At 46.0% G+C, this 13,238-nt stretch overlaps 1 protein-coding gene across 4 annotated transcripts in view; it reads right to left on the reverse strand.

Moving 5' to 3' along the window:
- Positions 1-13,238, reverse strand: part of MARCHF10 (membrane associated ring-CH-type finger 10) — an 85,157-nt gene that overhangs the window by 57,086 nt on the left and 14,833 nt on the right. For 3 of the 4 annotated variants that reach the window (XM_029928926.1, XM_029928927.1, XM_029928928.1), the window contains exon 4: positions 10,100-10,219. In XM_029928926.1, coding sequence (XP_029784786.1) covers positions 10,100-10,219 — 120 coding nt within the window. Of the gene's footprint in view, positions 1-8,456; positions 8,530-10,099; positions 10,220-13,238 lie in introns of those variants that run through there. The other variant, XM_029928929.1, reaches the window with a different exon arrangement.

Below are 13,238 nucleotides of genomic sequence, written 5' to 3' on the forward strand. Positions count from 1 at the left end.
ATGATGCCACACAAGAGGAATTGTGAAGGGCCAGGCTGGGAACTGGAGCTTTGGGCCTGCTGAGACTTCCAAGTAGACATATTGAGTAAACAGTTGAATATTCAGACCTGCAGATTACAAGGGAGTTTTGGGTTGGATATGTAGATCTGGAGGTCTTTGGCAGTTAGCATCTTGACTTTGGCAGTTAACATCTTGATGAGGTGGCCTAAGGAGAATTTATAGAGCAGGGCTTGTTGGGGGGCAGATCGTGAACTTGGATGGGGGAAAAATTATATCTCTATTTCCACTAACCCCCAACTGACAGCTAAGCTTAGCTTTCATTTTTGAACACAAGCAATGAACCACAGTGGTATTGGCAGTACCTGTGACTTTGTCGCCAATAGAAATCAGAGATATTTTCATATTTCATTAAATTTGTTGCAGATGTCTCAAAATACCCTTTACGCCCATCACTTGTTATTTAATGTGTTAATAAAGAAGCACATACATTACTGAATCACAGATTTCTAAAAATATTTTGATGACTATTTCGATAAAAGTGGCTTCCTTTGAAATCCTTTGTATTACTATTTTATGCGTTTGAAAATATTCTGAGGATCTAAGAGAGTTCATTGAAGCGCCCACGAGGTCTGTGATACAAAATTGGGATAAGCCCCCAGGTATGGAGTGAGAAGAGAGGAATCCCGGGACTCGGGGCCTGGGCAGCAGGGGAGGAACAGGAGAAAAATCTGCCTCCAGAGACACGGGAGGAAACCTGGAGGAGAAATCGGCTTTGCAGGAGCTCAGGGGCGCAGCGCTTCAGGGGGGACTGAGTGAGGGGACCAGAGGAAGCCGCCAGGAGGGCAGAAGTGGCGAGGACCCAGAGACCTGCCCCATTCATAGACGTGGAAGTCGTTTGACAAAGTGCCGTTTCAGTGGAGCGAGGGAGCATGACAGCCAGATTGGAGTGGGCTGAGGAGTGAGTGGGAGGTGGGGAAATGGAGTCCGTCAGTGTAAATAATTTTTTTTTTTGAGAATTCTGACTGTGAAGGAGAAGACATAAGTGGAAGGACAGGATCAAGGAAGAACTGTTCCTTTATTTATTTATTTTTTTGTGTGGGACACCATGGATCATGATTAGATGCTGATAGAAGGTTCTGGGTCAGCTGGAGGTGCAGGCAGGGCAAGGGAGCTGGGCAGATAAAGGTCTGTGGGCAGCAAGGAAGTGGGGTCTTGAGGAGAGGGTGGTGCACAAGGGAGGGGATGGGCGGGCAGGGCAGCAACAAGCTGGGGAGACCTCTGAGAACCGCTAGGGTGCGGGGTGGCAGAGAGGAGGGACTGAAGGCTGGGCAAAGAGAGAGGATTGAAGCAGCAGTTGCCAGGGGCCTGGATATGGACCCAGAGACCACGGAAGGCTGAGACTTTGCCAGAGAGGTGAGAAAAAAAAGCACAGGCCAAAGGGATTATTAAGAGGATTAAACATAGAATCTAGGCTGCTTAGGAAGGGAAAGTCAGTAAGGGGGATGGGCACGAGAGGGGCAAGGGCCAGTGGACCAAAAGTTCCCAAGAGGTGGGAGCGATACCACGGTAAAAGCAGATGAGCGGGCAAGCTGGAAGACTGGTGTCATCAATGGATTTTGGAGATGGAGACCTTTTGGTTGACGGGGTGGTCTGGGATGTGCCGTTGGCTGGGGGAGGTGTTGGCAGAGGGGAAGGGAGGAGGGCACTTAGAACGCATCAGGAACTGAGAAGCTAGGGTGTGGCCTGGTGGGTGCCAAAGTCTTCCAGGATTGCAGCTGGAGATCAGGGGATGGGTGAACAGAGACCAAGCCACTGCGAGAGTCTTCATTGAGTAAGAGAGAGTGGCCAGGAGACCAGAGGGATGTGCAGCGGGGGGAGAGGATGGTGGAATGAAACAGCACAAGCCTTAGTGCACTCGTGTTGCCATCAAAGCCAGGGGAGCAGAACTGGGAGCAAAAAGGCCACCCTCCTGTGTCCTGAGCCCAAGGAAAGGGTGCAGGAGTGCGGGGACCGGAGGTGTCCTCCAGGGAGGGTAGCTCTGAAGAGAGGTCTGATGTACATTTCCTGAGCAGCAGGAAGACTGGGCAGCTCACCCTTTCCCAAATATGCCCATCTCTCTCTGCCTGTGATGGTGCCCTGCCTCAGTTCCCCACCCCTACTCCCAGTTCCCCCAATCCTGTCGTGCCTTAAGATCCAGATGAAAATCTGTATGCTCTAGGAAGCGTTTCTGGGTTTCCTTTTGCCTTTTATTACACTCATCAGATACCGGCCTGAACTGCAGGCATTAGCCTAACAACTTATTTCGCCCACACTGTGAACTGCCCAGGGGCGGGGGCATGGCTTAGTTATTACCGTGTGCCCATAGCATCTAACACTGCGTCTTGGACACAAAGTGGTTTACAATCCCTTAATGAATAAAGTGGTATAAAAGCAAAACAAAAGGTTTCGGGATGAGATGCTGTATGCTCTGAATCATGTTTTACGCACGTCTGTACCTGAATAATATCTTGCAACTGAAAAAATTTTTTAAGTTTGATAGCTGAATTTTAATTGGTTTTTAACAAGTTTTTTGTTTTGTTTTTGTTTTGAAAATTAATTAGGGCCATTTTTTTAAAAAGTAAGGAATTTTAATAAAATGTAGTAAACCAAAATACATAGCGCTGCATAAAATGGGCAAAAAGCTACTTTGTTATAATCTTCTTGCATGCAATTTGGGAGCTGCTGAGTCCAATTAACACCAGGAACCCCCTGGGTCAGAAGCCACCAACTCTTGGCATCCTCAATTTTACTGACCTGGGATAACAATTGGTGTTTGTATCACCCGGCCACATGGCAGAGTCGCCCTAGTGGAAGGATTGACTCTAGGCTGTGTTGCTTATCTGTTAAAATAGGCAGGACAACATTCTGGAAGCAGCTGCAATTTGAACTGACAGTTGCCCCATTTTACTGCCATGGCCTATTTTTAAATTACCTAGTGGTATTCAGACAAAGCACAGAAATGAAGGAGAAATGAAGCAGTCCTGGCTTTGCCCAAGATAGTCCTTCTCTGTTTGTTCCGCTAATGCTGTCGGAGACCTCTTGCACCCTGGTGTGCCCACAGAAGGGTGTGCACGCCAGTGTAATCCAATGAATCTGTAACCAATGTAGTCTGGTGACTTATCTGATGGAACATGAAATCACATCTTTATAACAAGATGACTTGTGTTATAAAGTACAACTGAGTCCAGGCCAACTTTGGGCCGTTCTGAGTTTCCTCTGTCCACAGAAAGCCTTCAGTCCAGCGCTTCTTATGTCCCCATGTTCTTGCCTATCTGTGACAAAAGGAACTTACCCAGAGCTTTGAAGAAGCCATTTGTCCATTTGCAGAAGGGTATGCCCAGAAGAGTGCTCTCTTTCACTGGTCACTCTCTGGTCATCACCAGTGTGGAGGTTTCCAAGTGTTGATTGGGATGGACTCCTCTTCAAGCCCAACTTGGCCATCCACATTGGCAGCCTCACTAAACTCCTTGCCTCTCAGTAATTGCAAGCAAGGTCAGGGAGCATTCACTGCTCCCCTCCAAGTAACGGTATCTCCTATTTTCTCTCATCTTGGGTGAGGATTCCTATTTGGGCTGTTACGGCTATATCCCTATGATTTCAACATGCGCACATTCCCAAACCATTCTTGCCATCAGCCATCCCTTGAGCTCCCATTGCATGGTGGGCATTGGAAATATGACAGTCAACGGCACCTGCCCCTGAGTGGCCTCTAGCCTAAGGGAGGAGGGAGGTAGTAAGAGGTACCCCAAGGCAGACTTGAGTCTGGAGGATGCTATGGAAATACAGAGGAGAGACAACAGCAAAGTCACCTGAGCCCCAGGAAGACCTCTAGAAACTTCACAGAAGAGGTGCCCTCAGGGTTGAGGGGCAGACCGTCAAGGGCCTTGAGTACTTTGTTAACGTGTTGGAACTTGATCCCAAAGACAGTGGGGATCCATGAAAGAATTTTTAATAGAGGAGTGACATGATCCAATTTGCTTCTAGAGGGATAACTCCTACTACTGTCTGGACGATGGACTGGAAAGAGTGAGGTGAAGGCAAAATATCCAAGGAAATGATGCCGACAATTTCTAGGCAAACAAACAAACAAAAAAAGATGGTGCTGCAGTGGGGAGTGCTGATGGACAGATTCTCGAGAAAGGAGACATGACGATCTGGCTTTCGTACGTGATTACTGAAATGTGAGAAAGAGCAGAAGGAATCCAAGATAATTTCTGGAATTCTGGCTTGGGCAGAAATTAATTCAGGAAGAGGACCATTTTGAGGGAACCAGATGACGCAGTCAGCATCTTGAGTCGGAGGTGCTTGTGGGACACGCCATGGGGAAAAGATCAACAGCTAAAATGGGAAACAAATTCAGTTGAGAATTCCCACAGAGCTGCACTTGTCAAACTGTGAGCTCTACATTCCGTCTCCATGACGTACATTTGGAGCTTGAGATGTCGTGTGCAGAGCTGCGTTATTACTCAGGTGCACCTTGAGGGTGCAGAATCCGAGCTACAGTCAGGAGGGCGGCTGGGACAGACACCACACCAGGTGCTAATGATGACTCACAGCCTCCCAGCGGCGGGGGGGGGGGGGCTTTTGGCAGTTAGAACCAGCGTGTGTGTGTGTGTGTGTGTGTGTGTGTGTGTGTGTGTGTGTGTTTGTGTGATCTGCTTCAGCCACATACTGGCCTGGAGCCAGAAAGAAGAGAGGCCCGGCCCTCAAGGAATCCAACAATGGACAAGCAGAAGTTAGGAAAAATTAGGAGGGTGAGTCATGGAATGCGTATGCCATGTGCTAAGCCCTGGCTGCTTTCATGACACCGGTGAGGGTGTTGGTGGGTTGACATTGACAGATTAATGGGAGAATAACTCCCCAAGAGCTGTTTGAAAGAGGAGAAGCTGAAGGTTTCACAGGCAGGGTAGGCTGAATAAGAAGGTAATGAAAGGAAGCATGCAAATATAGCGAGGTCACAGAAAACACGAAATGCAAATCGAGCCAGCCTTCTTGGACAGCTGCACTGTCATCAGAGAGTTAGTTTGCAAAGAGCCGCAGTATGTAAAGCACTGTATTGTGGATTATACTTCCTGGCCCATGGGCTCTTGTCTTGTTTTGTTTTTTTGAACTTGACCACAATCTGGAGCAGCACTGTCACATAGAACTTTCTGCAGTGGTGGTGATGTCCTATATCTGTGTGATCCAATATGGCAGCCATGAGACACATGTGACTACTGAGCATGTGAAATGTGGCTAGTGCATCTAAGGAAGTGAATATAAAATTTTTTTGGATTAATTTAAAGTTAAAGGTAAATAGCCACACATGGATAGTGGCCACTTTATTGGACAACACAGTTCCAAACTTTTGCTTCCCTCGTGTATGGATGGACATTCTGACTTTTTAAGCCACTGCAGGTTACTTGAAGAGGCTTTGTTTTCAACTTTAACCTCCAAAGTTTGTGTGGGTCATTGTGGACAAAACGATTAAGACGCTAATGTTGGGTAACTGCCTTCACACTTGAGCATACTGTGCTTTCTGGGAGGTTCAGGCGATCTCCCGGGTCAACATCCTACCGAGCCAGGCCTGGGGAAGAGCCAGTTGCTGTTGGTATCAGGTTTCCTGCCTCCTTCCAGTGTAACACTGGGTCCTTGTGGCCTGGAATCTAAATATTTAGTTGCTGGTTGCTGATGGTAAAGGACAATGGCCTTGTTCCTATCAGCAAAGCAAACAGTACTCTTGAAAAACCAAGAGCTGGGTGGTCTCCACCTTCTTTGCCGACAAAATAAATGCAGTGATGACCTGTCCTAAGTCCCTGAGGTTTGTGCATTTGGACCAGTGTCCTTTCCAGCAAGGACAGAAGATGAGAAATGCTCATGATGTCCCTTTTCATAGAAGGTTGCCACTGCGGAGTCCTGGGCTTATCATTTTCATCATCATCATCTATGGGGAAGTCAGGGCCTCTGTTTCTTTGCGAAGACAACAGATCTTGTCAATTACAGCAGGAAATGATCCAGGCGGTGTGTCCTCCTCTAGGCCAGCAGCTGTCCTGGGGACACTGCTTCATGCTCGGATCAAGAGGCTGCTTTGCTTTTCAGTCTGCTCCCCATCCAACCCTTAGTTGATGACTTTGTGGAGCTGTTATTTATTCTGATCTGATGAAATAGTTAACAAGGTTGCACGTAACTTTGAAAAGGGTCTAAAATTAAGTTGTTGCATTAGGTTGGCTTTTAGTAATGTGGCCTGGGATTGGACTGAGGCAAAAAAAGGTATTCCAGAAGTCTCAGAACCTGATACGTATTGGAGCACCATTTGTAAGAACAGCCGAACACCAAGGCGATTTATAATGTAATCAAATGTTAGTATGAATGCAAGAGTCTCACTTGTTCTTGTGTTGATCCCACAAGTTAAGCATTAATAAGAAGTACCTCCGTGATGGGAAGTGCCAGAAGTGGTTTGTCTGAATTCACACTATAATGAGGGACAGCAAAGGCCCTTGACAATAAGTGTTCTTTCTACTCTGCCACACCATTAACTTAAACGTATTTAGGAGGTACCACTTTAAAGAACATCTCAGCACGAACTGGATGGTCATTGCTTTATCTTGGATTTAGATGTGACACAACCTCGGCCTGAGGCACAGTGACAGTCACTGGCTGTGATGAGGCGGTTGTGCAGAATGGTGTGGCTACCACATTTGGAGATCTGCTCCCTGCCAGGCAGGAGTCCGGAAACGATGGCTTGATACTGGGTCTGTTACTTGATGGTAAATGTCTCACTTATTAACCAGGTTCATCAGAATTGTAACAATCTGAGGCTGGGCCAAGGAAGGAACATGTGACAGAAGTTGTAATACCAGCGTCAAAATGCGGTGGTGGCATTGACCATGTTGGTAAACTTCCTGTGGATTAAGCAGTCTGTTTCCCTACCACCCGCTCAGTCAGAACGAACTTTCCTTCACAAATCAGAGGCAAAGCACTCCTTGGAGTTTTCAGCCACAGGATTCTCTAAAAGGGAATTACTTCGGGGAATATTTACCTGTGGAGGAGGGCTTTGGTCAGGTTTCCATCTACTCGTGGAACTGTATCTTTCTCCTGGTCTTTTCTCATTGACCAATGATCTTTTGCAATTCTAATAGTCCAATGTGACATTCAATACACTGAGCTCTGAAAATCAGGACTAATCTGGCCTGGGTTCTCCTTTGGGAGGGGCGCCCATGCTCTTATATCCTACTCTAGGAGACCTCCCTGGCACTGAGGATCCTGGGGAAAGAGGTTTGATAAGTTCTGTCTCCCCTCTGGATTCAAAATATTGCCGGGCAATCTCAGACTATGAAGGTTTAAGAACAGCCAGATTTTCATAGAAATCTGGGTGGGGGTCCAAACCTGGGAGAGCACTCCACACCAACCCAGGATCCTGGGGGTTGAAGAGTTCTGGCTTTGGTTTGTCTCCTAAGGAATCTCTGGCTTCACTTGTACCAAGAAGAAGTGGCAGGACTGAGAGGGAGATTCAGGGAGCAGGGAGGTAGGGTCAACGTTAGATGCACACAAGTCACATGACTGTCGAGTGAAGCTTTCAGTGACATTTTCACTCCCCCTGCCTTCCTGCGTGTTTGTATCCGGAGGCAAATTCTCCAGCGTCCCCCAAAGAATACTGGTAATACAGAGAGCAAAGCAGAGGTGAATTTCACTGTGGAAAATTCTGATTTCATCACTCTTCTTGATAGAGAAGATGTGACCTTGAAGGCACTTATACAATCAAGGCCCTAACCCTTGGAATATCACTACCTGGAAAACAAAACAAAACAAAACCCTTGAGATTATTTAAGTAAGTTGCTTTGGGTTTTCTGGCAGATTGAGGTACAGTAACAGAGTGCAACAGGAAAAATCCTTTTCTTATACTTTAGAAATTGCCAGCTTTATGTGTTTTAGCACATATTTTCGTCCTTATTTTAGAATTACTTTTATATGTACAACCCTATCCTTTTTTAGATGTGGTCTGAGCATTTTGCCATGATGATTAAAGAATAAATAATTTTTTATAGCATAAAGAAGAAAACTACAGAACTCTGTCACCAGCCTGTCCCCCAAACAAAGTTGATAGGGAGAAGCATAAAATTTCTAGTCCTAGAATATCCCCAAAGTGTGAGGCCTGCCATACAAAATGGCCACGGCCGAGCTCAGGGGCCTTGCGTGAAAACAAAAGAACGCAGCTCCTGTTTCTTTACCAATCTAGGAAGATTGCTACGTGCTACTGTTCGACTTAAACTGCATTTTTCCTTATCAATCCTCGAGTTTTGTTTCTAAGTGCAAAAAACGTGAGAATTTATCTTAATGCTAAAACTGTGCTGTTGGAGCCAAACTAGATTTAATTTTTGGATTAATCTCACTCTCTAAGCTCAATCAGCAGCAGGCATTATATTTAGTCTTTGACTCACAGGGAGCGATCCAGGCGGTGTGTTCCTTTCAACGCTGCCAATATTAGAGGGTGGTCTCTTTCACCTTCAGACTCTAGGTGGAATATTTGATTGTGTGATTTGACGCTCCTTAATAGGGAGTATAGATCTCACCCAGGGACACATCTACATCCACATACATCAATCACCAATGTTTCTGAGGTATCCTTTGAACATTAAATAACCGCAGTGTGAACATCCTAGATTAAAGAAGAAATCCCAACAAGAACTTGATTGATATCCGGCATCCAGGTTCTATCTCAGGGAGCCACGCTGCTGACAGCAAGTGAGAGTCCAGCCTCTGGAGTATGTTGCAGGCATGAAATATTAAATACGAATTCATAAAAGGTGTATTACTCATCTGAAATCAATTCACCATGCTAACAAACGGGTGTTGGATGCAGCTTGTGGTATTTGGTGCTTACACAGGATAAGTAAAATTCTTACTCCGATAAGGCCTTAACCATGAAATATGACCGTATAGTTCGGTGGTCTGGAGCGCCCTCCCCGGGACTGGGCTCCCTGCAAAGGAACCCTGACTCGGCCACGTACTGGCTCTGGAATCTTAGGGTCAAGTTTCTTGTCTTTTCTAAGGCTCAGTTCCTCATCTGCAAGGTGAGGTAAATATATAGAGATTTAAGAGAATTAAATAAGCTAATACGTATAAAACATTTAGCTCACTTTTGTTTCTAAGTGCAAAAAAGTGAGAATTTATCTTAATGCTAAAAATGTGCTGTCTGAGCCAATCTGCAACTACTCATGATGGTGATGAGGATGACTAGTATTATCATTATCTTATCACTATTATATGGGTCTTATTCTTTTTTATTATCATCCACACAGTAATATTTGAACACTTTCTACTTATGACAGGATCCAGTTATTACTAATTTTAACTCTACTTGAAAGACCAGACTAAGCAATGCAATGAGTTAGACTCTAAGTCCATATACAAATAAGACATATCTTTATACCCATATCTATGTATGGCTGTGGTTACACGGACTGATCAGGTAGGCATAGGTGCAGGTGTGTAGACAGAGAGAGGATGCTGTGCTTTAGAAGGCCCAGTGCCCCAACTCTTGAAAGAGTTGCAGCATTTCTGATCTGGATGGTGCCTCAGAGAACATCTCCATCAGACCCATCAGGAAAGAAGAGCGAGGTTCAACTGGGGTGAAGGGGGGACAGTCACACAGCAGAAGAGCGGCTCAGGCGGTACCCAGGATAGGCTCTCCTGCCCCTGCATCTCCTGCCCTAAACTATAGGATTCATTCGTTCATTCTTTCATCATTCATTCATGTATGAGAGAGGATGCGTGTGAACATGAGCAGGGGACGGGCAGAGAGAGGGAGACAGGATCTGAAGCAGGCTCCATGCTGACAGCAGAAAGCCTGATTTGGGCTTGAACTCACAACCCATGAGATCATGACCTGAGCTGATCAGGTCAGTCCAACTGACCGACCACCCAGGCACCCCGACTTTCAGGATTCTATAACACCTCCTTTTGGAGTTGGCTTTTTCCTAAGTGACATAAGCACGTGCATGCACATGTACACACACACACACACACACACACACACACACACACACTGCAGCAGGAGGGTACCTCCCAGAGTTCTAAGTACCTGTTTGGAAGACGACCCACTTGAAAACCTGGATCTCTCCAAATTTGTCTCTTGCCCCCCAAATTGATCTCGTTTCTTCCCATTCAGGTCTCTTCTGTGTTCTTGTCGCCTCAGACAAGCCTGCAGAATAAAAAAAACAAAAGTTCCTTTGGCTTAGGTCTGCGGCAAATATTCATGACTTTTTGCTTAATTCCTATCATGAGAACATGACATACACAACGTCCAGCTTCAAAGGCTCATCAGCACATTTACCAGGTATGAAGACACTCAGCCAGGCGTCAACGACTCTCTTCCCTGGGCCCCAAAATACCGGGTCAAAAATAGTCGTCACTGCTTTAATAAGTTACAGTGACAAACACACTCAGAGTCGTTTTGATGAGTATGTCCCCAGCAATTGTCTCCTTAAGGCAGGAAGTACCTGAAAGGCAACATCCACTTCCCCTCTGCTCTCACTCTCTTCGAAGCTCTGTGCATTCCAGCGGGGCCCTCTGTCCCCTGATCGCTCCCGGTTCCAGGGTCAGGCTCTTCCTACTTTACGCATGCGCCCTTCCTTCTACTTGGAATGCCTTTCACGAGGCGTTCACGGCACCGCAAATCGGCGGATCTCTGAAGATCCAGCTCAAGAGACATCTCTTGCCTTGCTAAGCTCTTCTTCCTCACGCCGAATTAATTGCTCCTTTATACATACACAGCTGGAATCATGCAATTTTCTTTTTCACTGTTGTATTTAGTTGCTTTGTTTTGAGCCCGTGTCTCCTGCTGATCAGTGAGGACTCCTCAGGGTAATGACCACCTATTACATTTTGAATCCGCCCAGCGTCCAGCATTTAATGTTAGCTGAGCTACATTATTGTTTCAGAGCGGAAGATCAGTCCCCGAATGCAAAATAATAAAAATAAAATAACCAACCAAAATAAAATCTCCATTAAAAAAAAATAAAAGAGAAAAATGTAGTACCGAAATATTTCTTCTCCAGTGTCAGGACTGAACAAATCCCAAGGGTATCATGTCTATATGGGGGGAGTTTCAAGTGATATTTTAAATAGTTTAAAATAGGAAAACTTCTTGGCGCATTGCTATACATCCAGTGCCCAGATTCACCTTTGCGCAGTTAGAGCCAAATTATCCCCTGTCATGGTAAAGAAATGCAATGTAAAGACCTGACAATACTGTTTCTAAACAGGGCCTGACATCTCCCCTTCCTAGCTGGGTTGAGAAAGGAAAGATTCCTTCCACACTTTCCCCCTTTGTTAGAAAATGCATCTCCTTCCTTGATGTGGGAGGACATGCCAGAATTCCACACCACTGGGAAAGCCCAACACCATGCTTCAAGGTTAAAAATAGAAATGACCTGATATTAAGAAAACATTTACGCTTGAAACTGGGAACAGCAAGTTGGTTACATTGTGCCTCACAACAATTGCTGGTGAGGCACTGGCCCCCAGGAGCTCATGCACTGTGGCCAGGTAGTTCATGCAGCAAGTGGAATCCTGGATTCCCAGGGATACAGTTCCACCCTGCCTTATTTGGGAGAGAGGGCTCTCCAAAAACGGTTGCTTTTTTTTTTTTCTGTCTCACTGTTAATCTTATTTTTCAAAAACTATGCTATCTAGATAGCAAGCTATTTTAATAAATCTTGCACAGTGTTTGTTTTAATCAATAATTGAATCAAGAACCACCCTCCCCCCCAATACTGGACAACTATAATTAAGTAAGTGAAACAAACACTGAGTAATGAAATAAACCAAGGTAAACCTAAAGAGAGTTGGCCAGAGAGTTCAGTGACGTTCAAGTAAATATGGGCCTCTTCTTTTCCATGCTCCCAGCGTTGTTTCCTGGGCAGCGGATTTCTGTGTTATCCTAACCGACTTGGATTAAAGGCGCAAGAGGCAAATGCTGATAGGCTCAAAGTGCAGGATGGTGTTAGCAAATGCACGCAGGACCAAGGCAGATTTTGTGGGATGAACAGAATTCTTGTGGGTTGAGTGTTTTTTGAAAATTCTCTCCAAGAATGCATGCAACTTAAATATTTCTTTACCAAAAGGGGAGGAGGAGTAGAATGGTTTGCAATGTCGAAAAAAATTTTTCTTCTTTTCTCCCTCTGGTTCCTTATGCCTTCTCTCACAGGGGATCAGGAGAACAAACAAGCATCAGGGTAGGTACTTCCTCATTTTTATCTTGATACAGCCAAGCAAGCTTTCCGTGTAAATCAAGCATTAGTCCTCTCAAAGTTACAGCTTTGCTGAGTTGAAGGGACACACAGACAGAGAGGCAAGTCCAGACTTCCAGTCCTAGCAATAGCAAGAAGCTCGCTGTAACTGCCCTTGTCCCCTGGGGGCTGGTTTTCTTGTTGTTTGGTGGGTTTTTTTTTTCCCCTGTTTTTTAAAATGTTTATTTTTGAGAGACAGAGAGAGAGAGAGGGAGTGTGTGTGTGTGTGTGAGAGAGAGAAAGAGAGAGGGAGAGCGAGCGAGCAGGGGAGAGTCAGAGAGAGACACACACACAGAATGCGAAGCAGGCTTGAGGCTCCGCACTGACAGCGCAGAGCCCGATGGGGGGCTTGAGCCCACGAACCATGAGATCATGACCTGAGTTGAAGTCTGACACTTAACCAACTGAGCCACCCAGGCATCCCTGGTTTTCTTGTTATTTGTAAATGTGAATGATTTTGTTGTTGTTGTTGTTGATGCTGTTGCTGTTTCCTCTTTGGGGGTCCTAGAGTGCCGAGGGCAGAGTGTGGAACCCGGGGGATGGGGAAGTTGGACTGACTTGTAACTCATGATTACCAGGGGCTCCCCTTCCTCTGGAACTTTAAAAAAATTTCCCTTCCAGTTCCACATGTCTGGAGCTAGAGTGCTATAAATAAGTTTCTGCTCATGTGACAGAACTGGCTGAGGGCAGTCTTAAAATGGAAGCTTCAGGTAACTCCCCATTTCCTCCTTGGGTTGGAGTGGTTTCCTCCTCTGCTTTTCCTCTGGAGCAGTAGCCCCCACCCCCAGCCCACCCCTGGGGCTACAGGCACCCAGCAGCCCTCCACCCCCAGAGCCCACCCCTGGGGCTGCAGGCACCCAGCAGCCCTCCACCCCCAGAGCCCACCCCTGGGGCTGCAGGCACCCAGCAGCCCTCCACCCCCAGAGCCCA

This window comes from Suricata suricatta, chromosome 17, assembly GCF_006229205.1.
Source record: "Suricata suricatta isolate VVHF042 chromosome 17, meerkat_22Aug2017_6uvM2_HiC, whole genome shotgun sequence".
NCBI lineage: Eukaryota > Metazoa > Chordata > Mammalia > Carnivora > Herpestidae > Suricata > Suricata suricatta.